Genomic DNA, 24,396 nt, shown 5'->3' on the forward strand with positions numbered 1-24,396 from the left:
GGAAATTAGCTGTTTTCGTTTAATACGACACTGCAAACTACCGAAATTGTTTTTGTTGTTGTTATTAAAGCGACGTATGTAGTGCAGTACATCAACTGTCGGTTATGCTTTATTATTTCATCTTCCGTGTCACATGATCCTTCAGAAATCATTTTAATATGCTGATCTGGTGCTAATTAAACAATTGCTCCTATAAATGTTGAAAACAGTTGTGCTACCTAATATATTTGTTGAAACTGTTACTATGAAATGTATGATGTATGTATGTACATAATATATAATTTTATCCTGGAAAAAAGAACAGTATTTATTTGTAATAGAGATATTTTCTAATAATATGAGTGTCTCTTATAAATGTCTCACTTTTGATTAAATGTACCGTTACTGAACAAAAAAAAAAAAAAAAAAAAAAAAAACACTACACATCTGAATGTATACCATGCTCAATGTATTCTATGTGTACTAGCAAAACGGACAAAACAATTGGTTTGCATGTTTATTGGTATGACATACATTCTGGAATAAAACAATGACTTTACAACAACAGAAATTACAGAATGTGTGAATTGCAAATATGAAAGACGTACAAGCTTGTACTAGACAATAAGCTTTAAATACTTACACGAGGCCTCTCTAATCTTGTGCGAAAACATTTAATGTCATCCTTTATTTTATGAAAAACTTCACCCATAAACTGGCATTACACATTAGCGTCTGACTTGCCTTAAAAAAATTGCTTAATTTAATGAAACAACACATCACTATAATTAATTCTGCTGGTCTCAGGACTGGGACAACTGACAATATGATAGACTGACACAGGACAACATTCAGTGCATATTCATAGCAAGAAGTCTTGTGTTTTTATATTTTAGTGAATATACTATAAAATAATGGGAAACTCTCACAAATATCAAAAAACTGAGGTGAAAGCTGGTTTGAGAAAAAGTGATTGACAGTATACACACCTCTGTAACCCCTGCAATTCGTACAATGCACTTAGACAAGTTCAATTCTCCAAAATCGAGACATTAAAATTGTGCGTGTTTTTAGGGAGAAAAAGGTCTAAGGAGTCTGGGTACGGCCGCCTAATTCACAACCACAACAGGGCTTTATACTCCATGTGTTCAGAACGATTCAGTGCTGGGTCCATTTGATGCTCTTGAGGTCAATGCCCTCCTGGACCATTTCCCATAATGGACTAGGAAACAGAAAGACGAAGGACAAAAAAAAAAAAAAAAAAAAAAAAAAAACACATGAACAATCCTTATTTTTTCCACAGAAAGATTTTGCTTACAAGGGATTTCCCATGTTTTCCAAAATGTGAAACCCCACGTCAGACATTTGATTTAAATCAAGCATGAACAGCTCACCTCATCTCTCTTAGCCGTTTGACCTGCTGAATGCACTTCTCCACTGTATAGTCCACTTCCTCCTCCGTGGTAAATCTGCCAATGCCAAATCTGAAGAAAAAAACATTGGTCATGTGCATCAGATCCCCTCATTACAGTTTGTGTGGTCATTGTTCAAGCAGGAAATTTGTGTAATGAAACTAGATAAAATCTAAACAGATTACACAACACAAGAGCACACAGAGAGAAACAGGCGTGTTCAGCATGACTTGGGGAAAAATGTAACATTTAGACTGATATTATATAAAAACTACGAACCGAATAGACGAGTGCGCCAGATCCTCATCTGCCCCTATTGCTCTGAGAACATACGAGGGCTCCAAGGAAGCAGATGTGCAGGCACTGCAAGAAGAACAAAGTCACTTTAGCATTTATATTTTATAGTATTTACAGTTGAGGTCGAAAGTACCTTGCAGAATCTGCAAAATGTTAATTATTTTACCAAAATAGAAGGGGTCATGCATTATAATGCATGCTATTTTTTATTTAATACTGACCTGAATAAGATATTTCACATAAAACATGTTTACATATAGTCTTCAAGAGAAAATAATAGTTGAATTTATACAAAATGACCCCATTCAAAAGTTTACATACTCTTAATGCTGCGCTGTTACTTGAATGATCTACAGCTGTTTTTTTTGTTTAGTGATAGTTGTTCATGAGTCTCTTGTTTATCCTGAAGAGTTAAACTGCTTGGTGTTCTTCAGAAAAGTCCTTCATTTCTCAAAGATATGTTGTTTTTTCCCCCAGGACAACTGAGGGACTCACATGCAACTATTACAGAAGGTTCAAACACTCACTGATGCTTCAGAAGGAAAATCAATGCATTAAGAGCCAGGTGGCTGTTTTTGAATCTGAAGATCAATTTAACTTATTTTGTCTTCTGGGAAACATGCGAGTATCTTCTGTAGCTTCTGAAGGGCAGTACTAAATTGAAAAAATATGATATTAAGAAAAATGCAAAATAAGAAAAATGTACACATCTTCAATCTGTTCAAAAGTTTACACCCCTGGCTTTTAATGTATCGTTTTGCCTTCTGAAGCATCAGTGAGCATTTGAACCTTCTGTAGTAGCTGCATATGAGTCTCTCATTTGTCCTCAGTGTGAAAGATGGATCTCAAAATCATACGGTCATTGTTGGAAAGGGTTCAAATACACAAAAATTCTGAAAAACCAAAGAATTTTTTAGGACCTGAAGGATTTTTCTGAAGAACAGCAGGACAGTTTAACTGTTCAGGACAAACAAGGGACTCATGAACTCACTAAAAACAAAACAAAACAAAAACATATAGCTGTGGATCATTCAGGTAACAACACAGTATTAAGAATCAAGTGTATGTAAACTTTTGAACGGGGTCATTTTTATAAATTCAACTATTATTTTCTTTTGTGGATCAAACGTCTTTTATGTAAGTATTTTATTTAGGTCAGTGCTAAATTAAAAATAACATGCATTTTGTATGATCCCTCAAATATTGTAAAAATAATTAACATTTTGCAGATGTAAACATTTGACCTCAACTGTATATACCATTATAGTTTATATTAATATTTTGAATTAGAGATTTTTTTACTGACCTTCCAGATGAAAGTGCAACATCTTTTAACGCCATCAACAGACTCTCCCCCTCAACATATGCAAATGATAAATTGACACATCCTGAAGGAAAAAGGTTTTTTGGATTACAAACTCAAGTCAACTTAGAATCTTATGAAGAAAAAGAGACGATTAAAAGCTGAGTCTTACCCGGGTACCTCTGATCTGGGTCTCCATTCATCACAACATCAGGAATCTCTGACATGATCTTCTGCACAAGGCGATTTGCAAGCACTGTCACACGCTTGTGATCATACTGGAACATAAACAGGAAATGAAACCTGAACATAAGCAAACTTGCAACAGACTAGCAGTAGCAAGTTTAACTCGGACTCTGAAGCCTCTACCTCTAACTCTTGCTGGGCGATCTCACAGGCGGCTCCGAGGCCTACGACCAGAGGTGTGGGCACAGTCCCTGAACGCAGACCCCTTTCCTGTCCCCCTCCGTTCTGCAAAGGCTCAATACGAACTCTGGGTCTCCTCCTCACGTACAAAGCCCCAACTCCTATTAAACACAACCACTCATTAATATATTTAGCATAACGAAACCATTGTGCATTTAAGTATACGATACGATACCTTTGGGCCCGTAGATCTTATGGCCACTGATGGACATCAGATCCACCTTCCAGTCACTGACACTAATAGGGATCTTTCCAACAGCCTGAGCAGCATCAGTGTGGAAGAACACATTTTGGGACCTACACAGATGACCTGAAATCAAAAACATGATTAATACTGATGATATGAAGATATGAAGGCAAAGCTGGGTAGATTACTTACAATTTGTATCCAGATTACATGAAAAACATTATGGAATCAATTACATTACACATTTTAGGTAATATAATCAGACTACTTTTAGATTACTTTTGACCTAACTCGTTTATCACTTTGATTTCAATAGGATCATCTTGTACCATATTGACATGAAAATACAAAGAGTAAGAAAATACATTACATTTGCTGTTATTAACAACATGAAGCGTATTAAATGTTATATTACGCCAAGGTTTCCCAAACTAGTGTTTGTGAAGAAACTGCAGGGAGCTAATAAAATGAAAAATCATAAATCATAAAAAATGTTTAATTAAAATAAATCATTTTAAAATCAATCAAACTAAAATGTTTTAGTTACCTGCATGTCATGTGACCATAACCAGTGTCAAAGAACTAACGAACATGCAAATGTGTTACTTTATTATTAAAATATTACTTGATACTATAAGTAAATATATTGAAAGAGGATGGGACAAGAAACAAAAATTATGTAAATTTATGCATTTTAATGTGTTTGAAAGACAAAAGCCTTCCAAAGACACAGAAATACAGTTTTATGCTACATTTTGGGAACCCCTTGCAGAATCTGTGAAAATGTGAATAATTTTAACAAAATAAGAAAGATCATACAAAATGGGTGTTATTTTTAATTTCATACTGTCCTGAGTAAGATATTTTACATAAAAAATGTTTACATATAGTCCACAAAACAAAAAACAAAACAAAACAAAAAAAAAACTGAAATGATTAAAATAACCCACTGCAAACGTTTGGGAACCCTTGTTTCTTAATACTGTGTGTGGTTACCTGGAAGATCTATGACTGTTTATTTTGTTTTGTGATGATTGTTCATAAGTCCCTTGTTTGTTCTGAACAGTTCAACTGATCACTGTTCTAGAAAAATCCTCTAGCTCCTGCAGAATCTTTGGTTTTCCAGCATCTTTTGCATATTTGAACCCTTTCCAACAGTGACTGTATGATTTTGAGATCCGTCTTCTCACACTGAGGACAGTTGAGGGACTCAAACACAACTATTAAAAAAGGTTCAAACATTCACTGATGCTCCAGAAGAAAACACGACGCATTAAGAGCCGAGGGGTGAAAACTTTTGAACAGGATGAAGATGTCCAAATTTTTCTTATTTTGTTGAAATATATTTTCTTTCCCATTAAGTACTGCCCTTCGGAAGCAAAAAAAGATATTTGTATGTTTCCCGCAAGACAAATCATGTACAATTTACCTTGATCTTCAAATTCAAAAAGTTTTCACCTCCCAGCTCTTAATGCATCGTGTTTCCTTCAGAAGCATCAGTGAATGTTTGAACCTTTTTTAATAGTTGTGTTTGAGTTTGAGTTTTATTCACATTCTCACAGATTCTGCAAAGGGTTCCCAAACTTTCACATAAAACTGTACATGGTTAAATAATCCACTGAGAGGTATTTCAAATAAAAATCAATGTGTTCAGTATTTGATGAAATGTTGAAAGTCTTCTTCAACCTGACATGATTTTAGCAAATCAGTGGTCACTAATGACTGATTTTGTGTGTCAACAAAACTTTCTCAATGTATATAAGCAGTGGGCTATTTTAGAAAGAAACATTTAAAAGATCAATAAATAATGAATAATTTTATTACTACTGTGTAAATAGTATGTAATCATGTAATCCATAAAAAAGTAACTATAGTCTGATTACAAGTATTTTAAAATGTAATCTAATCTAATTACAAGTATTGTACTCTAATTTTTGGTCTGATCTGATTACGTAATCCAGATTAAATGTAATCAGTTACTCGGCTCTGGTATACGGAGCATGGTTTAGAGCATGAAATTGATAATAAGAGTTACCTATTTCTTTGATTGGCTGTTTGACACCAATCTCATTGTTGACAGTCATTATGGACACCAAACTGGTATCAGGACGGATTGTTTCCTCTAATTGCTGAGAAAGCAAAATATAAGAAAAAACATTATTTCAACCAATGGAGTTAGTCTGAGGCAGGATTATCAATTTGTCAAACAAGAGAGCTGAGTCTATTTTTGCTATTCTGACTGGTGCTTCAAGTGGCATGAAAACTGGATGTTTTCATCTTACAAAAGCTTACCTTCAAATCAATCAGTCCATTATTTTTCACAGGTAAATAGGTTACATCGAAACCTTCTGCCTCCAGAATTCGGCAGGAGTCCAGCACACACTTATGTTCAGTCTGGGTGGTGATGATGTGGTTTTTCTTAGCCTTATAAAACCGAGCCACACCCTTTAAAGACAAGACAAGACAAGACATAAAAGAACAAACATGAGACAGTCATTTTTAAACACTATTGGGACTACGGTCACAGTGTAATTATGCATTTAAGTACTTAAGTTAATATTAATTAACTCCATGTAGTTACTATATGGTTAGGGTTACGCTTAGGGTTACTTACATGTAATTACGCATAAATAATTGCTATTATAATAGTGCGTACATGTAACATGTATAACAAGGACACCTTACAATAAAGTGTTACCGACTGTCGCATCCTATATAAACTTCACCCAACTGTTTATTTTAGAATATGCCTAGTCATTTCTGTCCCAGCGTCCCACTTTCTCCTAATCCTAATCTTGCCTCACAGTAATGACATACTTACTTTGATTGACATATTGTTGGACTCAGTCGCACCACTGGTGAACACAATCTCCCTCGGGTCGGCACCAATAAGTTCTGCTACTTGCTGAAGAGAAAATAAGCATTTGTGTCACAATAAACAGTGGATTTTGGCTTAACCAAAATATTATGCTTCAATGCTCATAAATACAACTCTTAGTTCTTGCTCCTCTTATAAAAACATACAGACTTACTTTTCTCGCTTTTTCCATTGCGCTCTCGCTCTCCCATCCATAAGCATGGGTCCTGGAATGTGGGTTCCCGTAGTAATTCACTTGATAGGGCAGCATGGCATCCAAAACCCTTGGGTCCTGGAACAATGTTCAATGAAAACAATGGCATGTAAACATCCCAGAAATGTTCTCATGCACTAGATTTACGAGTACGAAACTTATTTTGATGGCAGGAGTATTATTAAGATGACAACAGCTGATGGGTACCATGGGTGTGGTGGCCTGAAAGTCCATATAGAGGGGTCTCAGTTCATCCTTTTCTAGTTCTCTACTTTTGATCAGCTCTGTGGAGAAAGACAAACATGTTCATCTTTATAAGTTATGGAGACTGGAATAAATACAGACATAATAGAAAACCAAGCATGTCATCCTGCTAATATCTATATTAGCACAGCCATCTAGAGTACACAAGTTTAATTCAACTGCGTCACTGTTAGTCTCTGGACTACAGAATGACCAATACTGTACCTTTCTGCCTCTGCACAGTGTTGACAGCGCTTTGAGCGAAGCTCAGTCGAGGGCTGGAGATCCCACACATGGAGCCCAGGAGTTTTCTCGATAAAGTCCTGTTCATCATGTTTATGCAATTACAGTGCTCTCGACATAAACAATGACAAAAATAACAAAAATAGCTTCTTATAAAGCCTTCGTCAACCAACAAGCCCGCCAAATAAATAAATGTATTAATCCGGCAACTTTATAGGAGACAGCATGCTCACTCTCTTCATAGACCAGTGTGTCATCAGCTCTCAAAACACTCGGCAATGCTTACCCAAGCACACACATAACTTACAGCTGGGGCGGGACGACTGTTATTACAATTCTCATTGGTTATCCAGGTCTCTTGTGGGCGGGTTTTTGTGACGTTACCAGAGTTTATTGGTTAAAACCTAAACCTTCCTTGTTTCTTTTACCGGAAATTGTGAATGTGAACCAATACAATGCTGTTCTAGCTGGATCGTTCCTCTGTCCTTGGAAATATAAATATCCAGTCAGTTTTGAGAAAGTCGACAGCGTTTAATGAAAGACATCTTCAGCTTTTAGTCTTTAGTTTATATACGTTCTCACCAGCAGTAATGGGAAATCCAAATCATTTCTGCGAATCGGTTCTTTTGAACAGTTCGTTTCAAAGAACCGATTCGGCGGTGGCTTGTGTCGTTACGTAATTGCGTCATCAGCTACGTAGTTATGAAAAATCATAATTATAACAAAAAGTCGAAATTATGACTTTAAAAACACAATCATTGCATAAAATTCGAACTTATGCCAAAAAAGTCAAATTTTTAACAAAAAAAATCGAGTAAATCTGATCTCATTTTTATGACTTAATATCTTATGTCATTTTATCTCACAATGACGACGTTATGTCATAATCTCGACTTTTTATGTAATAATTATGACTTTTTTTAGGGTTCGGCTTCCATACATTTTACTTTTCTACTACACTGAAATTAATTGTCACTCTGTGACGAGGAAGGCGCGCTCCCGCGCAGGTAAATAGAGCGGACTTTGTACTTTCCCATTCCTTGAAAATAGCTTTAAAACAACGTGTGAAAACGAGGAAGCAGATCTGTGAAATATAAAAGTCTGAAAAAGTGCGAATATTCAGATATTCAATATTCTGTTAGGCTCTGACAGCCTTGAAGGTAAACAATTCCATCTATATATATATGAATGTACTGAAAATTAATCATTTGGTGTCTTGAGAGCCTTTAGTAACAGCTACACTTGCATGCAGTCATTTTGTTGTTGCCACTATACAGTATGACTTAACTATATTCACGATAATCAGTTACAGCTGAAGTCAAAAGTTTACACCTTGCAGAATCTGCAAAATGTTAATTATTTTACCAAAATAAGAGGGGTCATGCAAAATGCATGTTATTTTTTTATTTAGTACTGACCTGAATAAGATATTTCACATAAAAGACGTTTACATATAGTCCACAAGAGAAAATAATAGTTGAATTTATAAAAAATTACCATGTTCAAAAGTTTACATACACTTGATTCTTAATACTGTGTTGTTACCTGAATGATCCATCGCTGTGTTTTTTCTTTCTTTCTTTTTATTTAGTGGTAGTTGTTCATGAGTCCCTTGTTTGTCCTGAACAGTTAAACTGCCTGCTGTTCTTCAGAAAAATCCTTATGGTTCCACAGATTCTTTTTCTTTTTTTGTGTATTTGAACCCTTTCCAACAATGACCGTATGATTTTGAGATCTATCTTTTCACACTGAGGACAACTGAGGGACTCATATGCAACTACTACAAAAGGTTCAAATGCTCACTGATGCTCCAGATGGAAAAACAATGCATTCAGAGCCAGGGGTGAAAACTTTTTGAATTTGAAGATCAGGGTAAATGTAACTTATTTTGTCTTCTGGGGAACATGTAAGTATCTTCTGTAGCTTCTGAAGGGCAGTACTAAATGAAAAAAAAGTAAGAAAAAATACACATCCTAATTGCTTTCAAAAGTTTACACCCCTGGCTCCTAAGGGCAGTACTAAATGAAAAAAAAAAAAAAGAAAAGAAAAAGTACACATCCTAATTCCTTTCAAAAGTTTGCACCCCTGGCTCCTACTGCATCGTTTTTCCTTCTGAAGTATCAGTGAGCGTTTGAACCTTCTGTAATAGTTGCATGTGAGACTCAGTTGTCCTCAGTGTAAAAAGATGGATCTCAAAATCATACAGTCATTGTTGAAAAGGGTTCAAGTACACAAAAATGATGAAAAACCAAAAGATCTGTGGGAACTGAAGGACTTTTCTGAAGAACCGCTGTGGATCATTCAGGTAACTACACAGTATTAAGAATCAAGTGTATGTAAACTTTTGAACAGGGTAATTTTTATAAATTCAACTATGATTTTCTCTTGTGGATTATATGTAAACGTCTTTTATGTGAAATATCTTATTCAGGTCAGTACGAATTTAAAAAACAAGATGTTTTTTGTATGACCCCTTTTATTTTGGTAAAATAATTCACATTTTGGAGATTCTGCAAGGTGTATGTAAACGTTTGACTTAAACTATATATGTTTATGTATAGGCCTATTCCTGAGCACAAAAAAAATCTTGATTACTTACATTGGTTTGATTGGTTTTTACTCATTTAACATAAAACATTCACAGGTGCAGAATCCATCCATAACTTCTCAGCATAAATGTCTGCCTCTTCAGTGCACCACTTTCAACATCAGTGGTCATTACAGAGATGGAAAGCAGCAATACAGGGATATTTGACTTTGGATACAACCACTGCATTGCACTCAAGATCTACAATCTGCACACCAGGCTTCAGAAATCCACCAGTGATTCTAAACCCCAGAAGAAAATACGATGCCAAAGCAAAACAGATGTCACTCCCACAAATAAACCATGTTTTAAAGGCTAATGAATATAGTTTAAAACCAAACGTTTTTTACGGATCAATAAAAGGGTTTGACAGTAATATCCTACCATCAAACTCCCCAAGTGAAGACCGACGTAGTGCTGCAACGTGTCTACAGAGCCGTGGCATGCTGTTTGGAGTATTCGATGGCCATGCAGGGTCTGCTTGCGCACAAGCAGTTAGTGAACGCCTGTTTTACTACATAGCCGTGTCTCTTCTTCCATTGAAGACTTTAATTGAAATAGAGGAGGCTGTGGAGACTGAACGCCCTGTGCTTCCAGTGCTACAATGGCACAAGCATCCCAACGACTATGTTAGCACAGATGCTGGTAAACTATACTTCAATAGCCTGAGGACATATTGGCAGGAGAGGATAGATCTGCACGAGGATGATGACAGTGATATACAAACAGCTTTAAGAAATGCTTTCAAAAGATTGGATAATGATATTTCCTTGGAGGCCCAGGTGGACTATGGAGTTCCTTTTGCTCATTTCACACCTCTCAGAGTGGCTCAGTCTGGATGCACGGCTTGTGTGGCTCACGTGGACCGAGAAGATCTTCACGTGGCCAATTTGGGTGACAGCAGAGCTGTTCTCGGTGTCCAAGGAGATGATGGGAGGTGGTCAGCTCTCACTCTTACCAACGACCACAATGCCCACAACCCAGATGAGATGCAGCGGGTTCTTTCGGAGCATCCCGTTTCTGAGGAGAAGACCGTAGTGAAACATGACAGGCTATTAGGCCTGTTGATTCCTTTCAGGGCTTTTGGAGACATTAAGTTCAAGTGGAGCAGTGAGCTGTTGAATCACATCTACGAGGCACGTCCAGAGCTGCTCGTCGGGAATGAAAATGCAAAAATGCTGCTACCGAACTACCACACACCACCTTACCTCATAGCCGATCCAGAAATTGCTCATCACAAATTGCGACCACAGGACAGATTCTTGATTCTAGCTACTGATGGTCTCTGGGAACTGATGCACAGGCAGACTGTTGTGCAGGTCTTAGGGGAACATCTGTCTGACATCCAGTGGAAGAAGCCAGTATCTGGATTGGGTTTTACAGTGGGACAAATGCACAGACTGCTGAAGGAGAGAAAGAGTAGAGCTCTTTCTGCTCTGGAGGATGAGAACAGTGCTACTCATCTGATCCGTCACGCTCTGGGCAGCGATGGCTGCGGCTCTATTGAACCCAAGCGCATAGCCAAAATGCTCAGTCTGCCACAGGATTTGGCAAGGATGTACAGAGATGACATAACAATTATAGTCATTCACTTTAATAATTAATCTACTTACGGAAACCAATATGAGCATAATAAAAATTTTGTACAAATTAGACAATAAGTAGAATATTTTTAAACAGTCTAATTTATACCTACAGTGTATATGTATATATGGTGGCTTCTCTGATTTATTGTAAAGTTAATTTAAAGGGGTTGTGAAATGTTTTTAATATTTACACATATATGCTACTCTGTAATAAAATATGGAAAGAGATTTTTCGTTTGCATTCTTAAATAGGAATTTACATTTCATATGAAACAAGGACCACTTTTTCAGTTATCTTGGCTTTATTTGAAATGAACTTTCATCAAGGACTTTACAAAAATCAAATCTTGATTAGAAAAAACAAGATGTTTCTAAACCTTATGGTCTCTAAATGAACAAAAGATATTTGTCAGCCATTTAGTTGCCACAGCTCATAGAGCCAAAAAGTTGAATATGTTCATGTCTGATCAGAATTGCAATTTAAATCCAAGACTTATTAATATTGTGTATCTGTCAATATTGTACACTTTCTCAAGTGAGAAACATGCCAATCAGATCTATCACAAAGACAATATATGTGAAAGGGGGGGGGGGGAGAAGTATGTACGAACAATAAAAGGTCAAGAAGCAAAATTCAATAAGTAGGCTGTACATAGGAAACTTCTTTTAAACCACAGAACTTCTCTCAATGTCCAAGACCTGTAAGGACACTATGCAAGTGAATCGTTTAACCTTACTGGTTTTGTAACCAACTTAAACTGAAACAAAACAACTGTGCCACAGCTTGCAGAACTGTTATTATTGTCCAAAAGTTAAAAAGAGCAAGGCTGAAAAAGTTCCAGGGGTGATTGATCACCGGCGACTGGGCATGAGAAGCTGTGTTGCCTGCACTGACTCTGGAAAAAGGTTGTGGTATGTAGGAAGAGGGACATAAGCTGCTGTGATCATTTTACCTGGAATACAAAATTTAAATATTAAAATACATAATACATATCAAATCATAATACATATTTCTTTAGAATTCAGACAATCCTCAACCGAGATACTGTGCAGAATTCAGAATTACCTCCAAACCAACGTCCGTGTAATGCACTGACGGCAGCCATAGCAGCAGGAATGCTGGGACACTTTACATAGACATTACCCTGAAAAGGAGGACAATACAGTTTCAAATTAATATATATAAGCTCAACATTTAGTAAAGTAATTAATGATAACATTTAAAAGAAGATACATACTTCAGCTGATTTCTTGTCCACGTATATGTGTATAACTCCTCCGTGTTTGTTGCACTCTTCAATGACATCATCCTGAATTTCAATTTCCCAACCAGGATCATTTTCTCTGCAAGAGAACAATGCAATTCAGGCAAAAATACTCCATAACGTTCTCCATACACACCTGCATTTTTCTCCTGCTACTTACGAGTTTGGATTGAACATGTTAGACAGCTGGAAACAATGCGTTGCAATTGGTTGTGATGGTAGATTCAAAGCCTGGTTTGTGGGCACATTGATGTTAAAACTTAACCCAGGGTTCATAGCAGCTGAAAGAAAAGAGATTATTGATGTTAATTGCAAACCCCACAGACCTTATTTAAGGCAAATCTACTGTACCCAAAAGTCAAGGGACTGACCAGTAGCTGCAGCCATAGCTACCATGGAGCCACTCATCTGAAGGGCCTGTTGAGCAGCAGGTGGGATCTGCAGACCAGTACCTAAAAGAAAAAAGTACACATTTTAATCCCTCAAGACATTATTTACTTCATAACATAAAAATTATACGGCAGGTCAAAGAGTGCATCCCTACCTTCAGCCAGTCTGGCCATGAGTTGAAGTCTACCAGTAGTCCCCAGATCAATGCCGGTCCTTTCCAGCTCATCATTGTCCAAAAACGAGCTGGCAGTGGAGGCATCAGTGCGCTCCGTCACATGTCCCACTTTCATTGGTCTGCCAGCCAACTCGAAGCCATTAAGCTGTTCCAGAGCCTTCTTAGCACATTCAGCATCAGCAAACTGTGGGGAAAGACGAAAGTGAGCTCTTGAGATGATGAATTACTTCTTCCGGAGCTTGACTCCACCTACTTGTCTTATAATGTCTGAAACTGTGCACTGAAACAACTTACTGTGATAAAGCCATATCCTTTTGATCGTCCTGTTTCACTGTCCATCATAAGTTGAATGCTATCAATCTATATGAAAAAAAACAACAACAAAAACAATATGAATAAAAATAGTTTCACATAACGCGAAATGAAAAAAAGGCAATATTTACCCTTCCAAAAGGTTCAAAGATGCCTCTGAGCATATCTTCTGTGATGTTAAAATGCAATGAGCCGACATACAGTCTCATAGGTCCAGAACTGCCCTTCTGTAAGTTGTTGGCTAACGCAGCTGCTCTGTTCTTTTCAGCCTGGTCAAACACAATTTGAATTTAGAAGATAACATATGCAATCAAAGATTGCTCAAATGTTTCCACATTCGGATTGACCATATTACCTGTGAAGCCTGTACAATGATTGGTACCCCAAGAAGTCTTTGACCAGACAAGCCGATTGCCAAAGGTACAGAGGTGGCATCCACAAACTCGATGTATGCAATTCCTTTGGATCTTCTGGAGTTTCTATCAGAGATGATTCTCACATCTCGCACCTTTAAACAGGAAGAACAACAGACATTAGAGGCGTCTATCCAAATCCAAAGTAGAATAGGCACTGGGTTTTGTTTTTTAACCCAAATGCTGGGTTCAGCCTGTTGGGTCATTTTATTGGGTTGTTTTTAATATTTTTACCCAGGTGCTGGGTTATTTAATTTTTTAACCCAAATGCAGGGTTCAACTTGTTGGGTCATTTTATTGGGTTATTCAAAATATTTTTTACCCAGGTGCTGGGCAATTTTTCTGCAACTAAGTTGCTGGTTCATTTTTAACGCTGGGTTTTTTGTTTTTTTTTACCCAACCGCTGGGTTAAGCCCGTCTCTGACAAAACAGCCCAGCTGCTGAGGTACAGTCAAACCACAGGCTTTTTGAGTCCTCTACAGGAGAGAGCGGTTCTCAGAGCCACCGATTTGTTGCACTTCTTCAGCAAAATAAAGGTTTGTACACATTTTATTTCAGTCTTTTTTCAGTATTTAAGTCTTTACTGTGCTGTAAATTGTATTATTTTACAAGGACGAGATGTCAATCAGTTGCCTTGCATAAAATACATAAGATTCCATTTGTTATAGTACTGAGTTTAATTTAATTTGATATTAAAATATGTTCTCTAATGTCAGTACTGTTTGTTTATGGGCAGGTCATGGAGTCAGTCACGGCATCTTTCAGCTAAGAGTGAAATGTAAGGCTGCGGACTGAAGTTCGCTGTCACCCTGGAGAACAGCAGCCCTTCACCGGCTCAGATTTGGGCGACACAGCGGCACGAGAATTATTTCAGTAAAAAGCAATTACAGAGAATGGTTGGATACGCTAAAATTAAAAGGCTACTTTTAAATGTTACATTTTTATGTTTACAATTCTTTTAAATGTAATATTGCTGTATTCACCCAAAAAAAATTCAATTTGTCTTGTATTTTGTCCATGTGTTCTTGCTTATTAATAAATGGTCATCTTTTGATTATTGCTGTTGCCTCTAGTAATTGTGTGTATAAAATAACCCAACATGTTTGGTAAAAACATTTAACCCAACCAGCTAGGTCAAAATAACCCAGCATGTGTTGTCCAATATTTATCCAGCGCTGGGTTGCCAAATAACCCAAGTTGGGTTGTTTTTAACCCAGCATTTTTTTTAAGAGGGCACTGAATAAAACACTGACTTTTCCCACTGCAGAAAAGAATTCTTCCAAGTCTCGTGGTCGGATTCTGGCTGCCAGCTGCATGCAGAACACTGTGCGTGCATCCCTTTCTTCGGGGGTGAGATTATCAATGGGCTGTCTGTTAGCAAAAGACAAAAACAAGCAATGAGTTGCTATAACCAGTTGGGGGAAATGTAATTATCAAGGCTGAACTAAACTTACCTTATAGGGCTTTTGTCTTTCTTGAAAGGACTGCGGCTTCTAGACCTTCTACGGCTGAGAGAGAATTTCTGTAAGTACTTTTGGAAAGACTTTCCACGTCTGAGTCATACACAGAACAAGCAACTACCCACACACAACAAAAATAGTATCATAGAAACCTTAGTTTGATGGCAGGTGGTGGGCCAGTCTTCCCCCTGGGACCACCGTTAAATTTCAGGCCAGAACTGTGATTTAAAAACAAGGTTTTCAAGGTTTTTAATCTCAGTAGCTACGACTACTCGCTCTACTGCTAATTCTAAAGATATACTGCAAGCTTCAATGGGGAACACAAGGGTAAATGTTGTACACATTACAACAAATTCCTTGTTTTGGGGGAATCTACTCATCCTCTCTGCTGATTCACAACAGACATGTAAATTGGCATGGCAGCTAAACTCCTCTACATACTTAGTATTCTCTGGAAGACATTTTCACACTTTTCAGGAGCACTGTGGGAACCTTTTAGGTTAACATGCTCACTATGGTTAAAAAGGCATTGTATAAGAGCGCCGTTTCTCCGAACTGTGTGGACACTTGACATGAAGATTAAAACCCAAGGCAAAAGATGTCTACGTACAATGGAGCTCTGTAGCGACCACCACGCTCCCTGCTCCTGGAACGGCTGCGTCGTCTATCCCTGCTGCGGCTGCGCTTCCGTTCTTTGCTGCGGCTTCTCCTGCGGTCGTGACTCTTCTTGCGATCACGACTCCTGCTTCTCTTCCTGTCCCGGCTGCGGCTTCTGCTGCGACTTTTGCTCTTCTTTTTCCTTGCAATTAAAAAAAAAATTAAAGTTTAGCAAGTAAAACATTAAGGAAGAGACATAAAATTAACCAAAAAGGTTATAAAAACATACTTCTTGCTCCGCTCCTCGTGGCCATTGGTACTTAAGGACTTGTTGTCATCCTAAGCAGGGTCGATAGAAGACAGCATGAGGAGGACGGCGAAACATTTCAAGTCGTAAGGATAAAGAAGGGATGGGAACAAAAGAGAATATGATATGATCATTAAATAGGAGTTCATTACAGGGTTTGAGTGGGAAGATGACAAATACAAGGGGGACCTTTAGAAAGAAACCAACCACATGGCTGCCAATGTCGTTCTTCCTTACTAGTGCTTGCATTACTTGTGTAAGACGGACAAAAATTCAATTGCTATGCTGGGTATGTAAAATAGCATTTCATTCATTAAGCAGCCCAACAGGTTCAGTACCAAGGCTATCTGAGCCTAAGACCCAAAGTGGCAACGCTAGCAGCCAGCCACTAAACGAGCTCCAGTGGTGGATGCCATTCCAGTGATCTTCACCCCATTTGCCTTCGTGGATTGAAAGAGCTCGATGCCACCTCAGTCACACATCTCGCCCTGAAGCAAACAGGGATTCACACGGCTTAGTAATAGCGACTCCCACAGACCATCTAAAGTTGAGTTGTTCTTTTGTTGTTGTTGTTAAGAGGCTAGATTGTTTACAAGATAAATATATTTTACGGTGAACGTTATGACATTAAATACTGAGCCCCATCATTTCCAGTTTGTAAAACCGCAGAATAACCATTTAAGTGCTTTTAAATGTCAGCAGCATGCATAATTACTTGTATTTCACCAAAACAGATGACATTTACAGTATATTCATTTTTAGTTTATTTTCAAGTGATGAAAATAAGGAGACTCTGTGGATTTGCTTGTGTATGTCAACTCCAGGATTTCTGCACTGATGACATATTTTAAGTGGTTACCCGCCATATATTTGCACTGTAAAACATGCAATCTAGTTCTAGCCATTTTGAAAGTAAACTTCCTTATGATAAAAAAAAAAAAAAATATATATATATATATATATGAAGCTAAGAATACCATGCATATAATATCATGACTACAGTCTCCACAGAGTTCATACCAGCTCTTATGTGCATCCACTGCATTTATTCTGGCGGTACCTATGTATCATTTTGCCTATGTATTTCAACCAAGGGTACCACAGTACATCAATATATTGGGCAATTACTACCTTCATTTTTTTGACAGTTCACACTGGAATTCATGGGAGTAGAGGTGAGATATAGGCAAGTCTACAAAAAGAGATAGATGGGCAATTTATTCATTGAAACCACTATGACAGAAACATTCAAGTTATTGATCTGACAATAAAGACTTAGAGAAAACACGACTGGTTAGCAGTTTCAAATGAAAGCTATACAGATTCCTGACCGAGTTTATTTACTTGCACAAACACCCACCTTTTTATATGGAGCCTCGAGCATTGCTTCAATGTCCAAATCATCGGCCATGTTGTTGTTGATCTGCAGGCGAGGAAAACACTGTTTTAAGTGGTGTTTTAACGTTAAATTTAAGCATAGAAACCTGATTCTAAACTACAACACATATGTGTGTCTGAACTGTCTCCCAAAATAGCAGTTTAATTTCGGACTGTACATTTCTGACATGCGTGACTGGACGGGGTCATGAAACGCACGTTTAAGCACGTTAGCTTCCCGGCTAACTGTTTTTCCTCACACTATCGCGAACCGTCTTTTTATTTATCATATTTTGAACACCTTCAGAAAACATAAGTACATATAACGAGGTCGTATCTAGGTTTGGACATCATATGTCCACATCTTTTGTATTATCAGTAGAGAATCATGAAGCTTGCTTTGTTTGCGAATTAGCTAACTGGCTAAAGTCGCTTCGTCTTCGCAAAAGGCTTTGCAAGTCGTCGTAAATACAGTACTTTTTGATATTTGATATCAATGTGATTCACATATGATACAAAATTAAATTGGTATTGCTCAGATTAATCTTATAAACAGATCCAAACAGTAAGCAACCATTAGCCTTTCCGTCTTACCTCAGACACTGCGGCCTACAAAGCTTTACAATCCCGTCTCCACAAACGAGCGGTAAAACCCGGATCTGCCGTCCACTTCTGCTACCGCTGCAACCCCAGGTGATTAATTCGAATCCACACAAACCTAAAAAACACAATTGTGTTAAGCCAGAACTCGGTCGTTTCAACCAATACTAGTCACAAAGCGCGTGTTGCGGTTATAAACGACAAGCTGACTGGCGGCAAACAGCCTCTGCGCGTGCACGTCTCGTTCTTGTTGCATAAGAGGAGACGCGCATGACTGTCCACCAGAGGGAACTCGAGTAACACACACTGACAACGGAAGTGCGAAAGGCGAAGACACAAACAATTAACACACTCTGAAACTTTTTTTTTATATATGTAATCCTCTGGTAAGTTATTGCTCATTTAACTTTTGTTGAGCGTGGTCAAAACAGGTGACCAATCATATAATGTCAATGACGTGCGGCTAAATATTCTGTCCGATTGCATTTTTTTCTGTTTAAAATTAGTTGAAGTCCATTGAAAAGATGTCATATATATGAATTACCTCTTCCATGTATGGACCCACTTTTTTCCCCAAAAATATTAGTTATTTGTCATTTTTATGTTTTATGTCTGGCCGTAACTGTTGTTCTGAAACTCTTTGAAATTACCCTAAATTTATTCTGATTATATTTCTGCACTATTTAGCATGATTTCCAAAGTGTTTTGTAATCCTGTATAGAACTGCAAAACATTTGTATTTATTTTTCCATCATAATTTACAAACAAACTTTGTCCAATGATTTCCATCTAATGAAATATCATGTGGTGCGACCATCAAGAAACTACAATTTTGGGACCTTTCTGTTGAAATCCATTCAAAGAAAGGACTTTGCATCATATACCAATTTGCCAATGACCCATGGAAACATCAACCAGGTTTCTAACTCTCTTTCAGATTTGGAAAAACAACGTTTTTAATGGCTGGTATGTAGTTACCACATTTGGATATCATGTGGTATGACCTCAAAACAAACAAACAAAAAAACAATAAATATTAAGTTATTTTTACAAGTATTTATTTTTTATTATTTAATAGTGAACTTTTGTGGGAAGCTAGCTTATTTTAGGTAGCCAATTCTGTGCTTGTAAAGTTTTCCAACATTGGAAATATCATGTTGTGCAACCACTGCAGAGTGTTTTCCATTATAGATATATGTCTAAGATTGGACATTTTTGTGCATTTATATTCAATTGATAGTTTATTGAAATGAAAAACTTTATTTTAGTATTATTTGGAATAGATTTTTATGCAATTTGGGTCATTTAAGTTTGTTTAATCTTTGTACAATATAAGAAAAATGAAAAAAAAAATAATAATAATAATTTAGAGCATATACTTTTAGTTGTGTAATTATGCATTTATTAGTAACATATTATTTATTTATTAATAACTATTTTAATCTATTATACCAGATTACACAGCCAAGCAAAGTAAAATAAATGCTCGCCATAGACAACGTTAATTCTGACCCTGCCGTTGAGCACAAACTCCAGATTTCTTTTTTTTTACTGTAAGAAATATGTTCATGCTGTGATCTCAAAACCTGAATCAGCCACCTTCCCCTACTCTAAATTGAGCTTTCGCAAAGACCCGCTCCCCCCTTAGTTACTGTTGCTATGTCCCACAAACCACTCATGTTCTCATGCAGTGAAAAATACATCACGGAGCAACGAGGACACTGACAACACACCGACATACCAGACAGAGTTGGTTACTTTTGCTATGAAACAAAGTGTACATGTTTAAATTTTGTCATTTTTTAAAAGAAATTCAAACAACAGATACTGTTTTGTGGCTATTTAATGTGTCCTGACAGATCGTTGTAGCGCCCCATTTCAAATGGCGCATGAATCGATCATCTCTTCATCTTTCTCTCATGAAATAAACATGAATGAACATCAGAAGGTATCTTGGTTCACCCATGAAAAGATGTCAATACACACCATTTTTTAAGTTCAAGTCCACCGACTTTAATCTACTCTCCTGTTTGTCGGGCAAAACGGCATATTTGGCTTTATGATCGCCTGCTAATCAAATTCCTGGTGAAGGGCTAATTGAGCAGCCAAAACTGGACAAAATTCAGAAATATCTGGGGCTAAAGAAATGCCACGTGCTGCACTTTTCACACGTGTCTCTTTAAATAGGTGCGACCAATAATAGGAATAACTGTTAAAAATAAAAATTTAAAAATAAAATATCTCATTTCTGTGGTTGAAATATGAATCACTGCTAAGTGAAAGGTATTTTTAAAACATTTTTATCAGTTTTATGCAATTTACAGGAAAAATAAGTCTGGTAACTACATTTAAGAAGGCAACTTTGAAATTGAAAAACAGAAATATGAGTTCATTATTTACAAAAACGTAAATAATGCAAATACTTTGTTTCTAAACATTTTAATTATTGAGAACATCTAAAAATGTTAAGCATTTTAGGGAAATTAATTAATTTTAATATAAATCATGGTCACACCGCATGACAGGCTATGGCCAATCCATTGGAGAAAAAAAAAAACACACACTAAAAAAAAAACACTAAAATTACTTAATTTTAAATGTTTATATGAATTTATGTGTACACAACATTCTTAATGTTTGAACAATTACAAGAGATATTATATATTTTTTTGCATTTTAAAATTGGCCTGTCGAAAATCCTGATACATCAATGACCCATATATAATTTTTATAATAAAATGAATGTACTATATTTAATTTCTATAATGTTACCCATAATCTAATTTGAACATCAAAATTTAGTTAAAAAGTTAACAAAAATTAACAGGAATGCTTGGTCTGTCTATCTAGACAGATAGATGGACCACCAATGGTCTGGAATAATGTGATCTTTAAGGCACAAAGGAAGTGTGGGGGTACAAAAAGAAAAACAAACAATGAGTAGACTTAGTTTTTATCCAAAAAATAAATAAATGATTAATCCCTATAGAGCATTAAAATCAATGGGGAAAAAACAGCTGCTCTTTTCCTCTCTCAGGCCTTGAAATCAGTGTCACTCAGCTGACTATGGCTTTACACCATACCTCTGAGGCCACATAACAGTTAGTCAGACAGTGAACCAGAACAGTAAACAAACATGCCTTCAGAAACAGGCTTATACAATGAAAAATGCAAATTAACAAATCCATTACTCATCTTTTTGACAAGTTTAGAAAATGAGAAAAAAATATGACCCCACATTTTTCTTGGTTTAATCTCATTCTTTCCACTGACTCTCGCCACAGCTTGCTTGATGTTCTGCTGGCTGCCAACTTTCCGTAATTAGCTCTCTCTCTTTCTCTCCCTGTGCTCGCAGTGAGGCAGAGTGCAGCCAAATGTAAATCTCTCCAGAGGCTTTCCACAGTATGAACATGACACACATCTGGAGGACGCCAGATTCTTGACACGTTACAAGAACCAGTCAGTGCGACCAGTGCAGGACCATTCGTCTTCCTGTATGCACTGCCACCTCCTTGGCCTTATTCACTTTTTCCATTCTGCTCTGCCTCTCTTTCTGTTTCCCTGTTGTGTTCATTTTTTACTGCATGGCTCTGGTGAATGAACCCCCTTTAATCTCATGTCAGACACTTAATGCACAGTTATTTTTGGTATTTGGAGTAAACTTCCACTTGTTATGAAAGGAAGAAACAGCCTTGCGTGTGTTTCCACCACAAAAATACCTGCTGGGTAGGGGCAGAAGTTAATTGTTACTTTGTAAAACAGCTTGGGAGATGAATCATAGTTCAAAGCAGTTTAAAGAACAGCACATCTGAACTGAAGATGGCACCAAATGTTGGTTAGCTTCAGCATTTTTCAAATGTTAACTACATGCATAAAAAAATAATCCTAAAGATGTTTATTTGCGTGTGATCTGCATGTACATGTGTGTAGGCTGCATTAGCTGGGGGAAAGGTTGAGTGTGGAGTGGAGCATTCTTTCCATTACCCTGACCAAATCAATGCACTGAGCTCCCAGCCAGAACGCCATGTCCCCTCCCCCACTCCAGTGGTGACAAGGGGGCCAGTGGAAAGAGCTGACCCAGGCGCAGCACACTGGCTGGCCTAATTGCAGTTCTGGCCTCCTGCTTCATTTCCTGGTGCTGGACAGTGGTTGCCCCAGCGCATGTCTTCCCTATGCAGATAAACACTTAAGCACATGGACAACAACACATATCTATTGGATATGAAAGGAATGGTTCACCCTAAATGAAAATATCATGAAAATGTTCTCACCTTCAGGCCATTCACAGTGTTTGTTTCTTCGTCAGAACAGATTAGCATTACATCACTTAATCGCTCACCACTGGATCCTCTGTAGTGAATGGGTGCCATCAGAATGAGTGTCCAAATAACAATAATCCACAAGTAATCCACACGTCTCCAGTCCATCAGTTAACATCTTGTGAAGTGAAAAGCTGCATTATTAAATTTCTCCAGATCTGTTCAGATGGAGAAACAAACCCATCTACATCTTGAATGGCTTGAGGATGAGTAAATTTTCAGCTAATATTCAATCAGCTAATATTTTTTGGATGAACTATTCCTTTAAAATGAATATTTTGTGGAACATAAAAGAAGATATTTTGAAAAATGTTTTGGCCATACAATGAAAGTCAATGGAGGGTAAAGGTGCGTTCACGCTATGTTGTAATTACTGTAATTACGAGATTCCAACTTGTAAAAAGCATTCACGTCCTCATAGAATTCATAATTACCCCTGATAAACTTTTGAATTTCTCTGAGAACTACAAGTGCATTCAAGTCCTCCTGGGAAGTTTGTATTTATGATTTGACATATCGTAATTACAACAGGTCCAAGTCATTTTGGTCGGAACAAGATGGCGATGGAAATTTTCTACATATAATTCCACGATTTTTTTCTACATCTGCAAAATTATGAATAAAGAATGTGCAGCATTATGTTTTTGCTTTTTTCTGTTTTATTTCATTCATGAAAGTGATGTGAACTGTATCATTATAGAGTGTTTTCACGATCATCAATCGGCCATATTGGTGGCACTGAATGCCACTGAACTGAACGGAACTTGCAAGTTTTGCTGATTATTGCTGCTGAAAATGTTCAGTTATTGTCATGTTTTGAGCTGTACTAATCGGTCAGACCGGGAAAAATATTTGGAGTAGGCTACTATAGCCAAAAGTTATAACAAATCAAGGAGAAGAGTGCAAAAAACTGTCTGAGGAACAAAAGGCATTTGTGGTTGGCCAAACTGATTCCATGTTGGCCAACATGATTTCCAAGGCAAGAATCTTAATAACATTCGTGTTTGTTCTTATCATTTCCAGTCGGGTAGGTGAAATACTAGGCTAATATCTTAATTAATACTGCTCGTATGTATCTTTACCGCCTATTAACTTTAGTTTGTCGCCCTTTTCTGCTAAGTCTTCTCTATATGATTTAGTAGCTTCCACATGTTTTTTTCAGTGGTTGACAGCATAAATTAGCAGAACAACGTATCCAGTAAAACATTAACTGTGCAATCAATGCTGTTTATATCTGAGTATGTCCAATATGGCCGCGTATCCATGCAAACCCCGACATAGCCTGACTTTTAACCTGAAGAATGCGGTTTCCAGTGTTTCTAGTCAAATTAGTGAGTTATTCCTAGTTGATAATCTAATGTTAAACCTATTAAAATGTTTTTAAAAAGCACATGGCTCCATGGCACCATCACGTTGCAATGTCGCAATGACCGTCATTTGTCAGTGCCTCGCTGCTTAAAGTTTAATGAGTGTGTAGATAACACGAAGCTGCCGGCGTTATCTACATTAAAAACAGATGGGTGCTTTTTGAATGGGTTCCTATGGAGACCGGAACAGAAGAGCATCCAATCGGAAGTTAGAATTTGTAATGGCGGCACTCATCATTTACTCAGGTCTATATTCTGAGGTAATTATATGATAATACAATATTTTGTAAATGTTACTTGCATACTTTTTTGTACATGCCATAATAATAATAATAATAATAATAATAATAATAATTTTATTAATTTCAACAAATGTACCGTCAATACAGGTGTTGCATTTTTGGCTGCATCCACTGCATCAGACTTGTTTTCTCACTGACATGCCCCTAACTCGAAAGCTTAAAGAAAATGTCAAGTTTC

The 24,396-nt window shown here is 37.1% G+C and overlaps 3 protein-coding genes across 7 annotated transcripts; 1 reads left to right on the forward strand and 2 right to left on the reverse strand.

Moving 5' to 3' along the window:
* Positions 1-482: 482 nt before the first annotated feature.
* nfs1 (NFS1 cysteine desulfurase) lies at positions 483-7,458 on the reverse strand. The gene is made up of 13 exons (XM_051123031.1): positions 7,144-7,458; positions 6,883-6,959; positions 6,637-6,753; positions 6,426-6,509; positions 5,897-6,049; positions 5,640-5,733; positions 3,593-3,727; positions 3,361-3,518; positions 3,164-3,269; positions 2,995-3,076; positions 1,671-1,754; positions 1,374-1,463; positions 483-1,201 (listed from the first exon to the last, which is right to left on the reverse strand). The coding sequence occupies exons 1-13, from the start codon at positions 7,250-7,252 to the stop codon at positions 1,138-1,140; spliced, it is 1,353 nt and encodes a 450-aa protein (XP_050978988.1). The 5' UTR covers positions 7,253-7,458; the 3' UTR covers positions 483-1,137.
* Positions 7,459-8,051: 593 nt separating this feature from the next.
* si:ch211-15p9.2 (uncharacterized protein LOC562650 homolog) lies at positions 8,052-11,515 on the forward strand. Of its 2 annotated transcripts, none has more exons than XM_051123028.1 (2): positions 8,052-8,168; positions 9,806-11,515. In XM_051123028.1, exon 2 carries the CDS (start codon positions 9,838-9,840, stop codon positions 11,350-11,352), a length of 1,515 nt encoding a protein of 504 aa, XP_050978985.1. In that variant the 5' UTR covers positions 8,052-8,168; positions 9,806-9,837; the 3' UTR covers positions 11,353-11,515. The 2 variants fall into 2 exon arrangements, with proteins under 2 accessions (XP_050978985.1, XP_050978984.1); XM_051123027.1 differs by having other exon boundaries at positions 8,099-8,321.
* A 102-nt stretch (positions 11,516-11,617) lies between these two features.
* Positions 11,618-18,486, reverse strand: rbm39a (RNA binding motif protein 39a). 4 transcript variants are annotated; one of them, XM_051123024.1, is made up of 17 exons: positions 18,225-18,486; positions 17,614-17,676; positions 17,385-17,445; positions 16,236-16,285; positions 15,960-16,148; positions 15,502-15,567; positions 15,344-15,397; positions 15,143-15,260; positions 13,832-13,984; positions 13,608-13,745; positions 13,459-13,524; positions 13,144-13,348; positions 12,971-13,051; positions 12,760-12,880; positions 12,573-12,678; positions 12,401-12,479; positions 11,618-12,287 (listed from the first exon to the last, which is right to left on the reverse strand). In XM_051123024.1, exons 3-17 carry the CDS (start codon positions 17,388-17,390, stop codon positions 12,187-12,189), a joined length of 1,533 nt encoding a protein of 510 aa, XP_050978981.1. In that variant the 5' UTR covers positions 17,391-17,445; positions 17,614-17,676; positions 18,225-18,486; the 3' UTR covers positions 11,618-12,186. The 4 variants fall into 4 exon arrangements, with proteins under 4 accessions (XP_050978981.1, XP_050978980.1, XP_050978983.1 ...); XM_051123023.1 differs by lacking the exon at positions 17,385-17,445; XM_051123026.1 differs by lacking the exons at positions 15,502-15,567; positions 17,385-17,445.
* Positions 18,487-24,396: the final 5,910 nt, after the last annotated feature.

This window comes from Labeo rohita, chromosome 11, assembly GCF_022985175.1.
Source record: "Labeo rohita strain BAU-BD-2019 chromosome 11, IGBB_LRoh.1.0, whole genome shotgun sequence".
NCBI classification, from domain to species: Eukaryota; Metazoa; Chordata; class Actinopteri; order Cypriniformes; family Cyprinidae; genus Labeo; species Labeo rohita.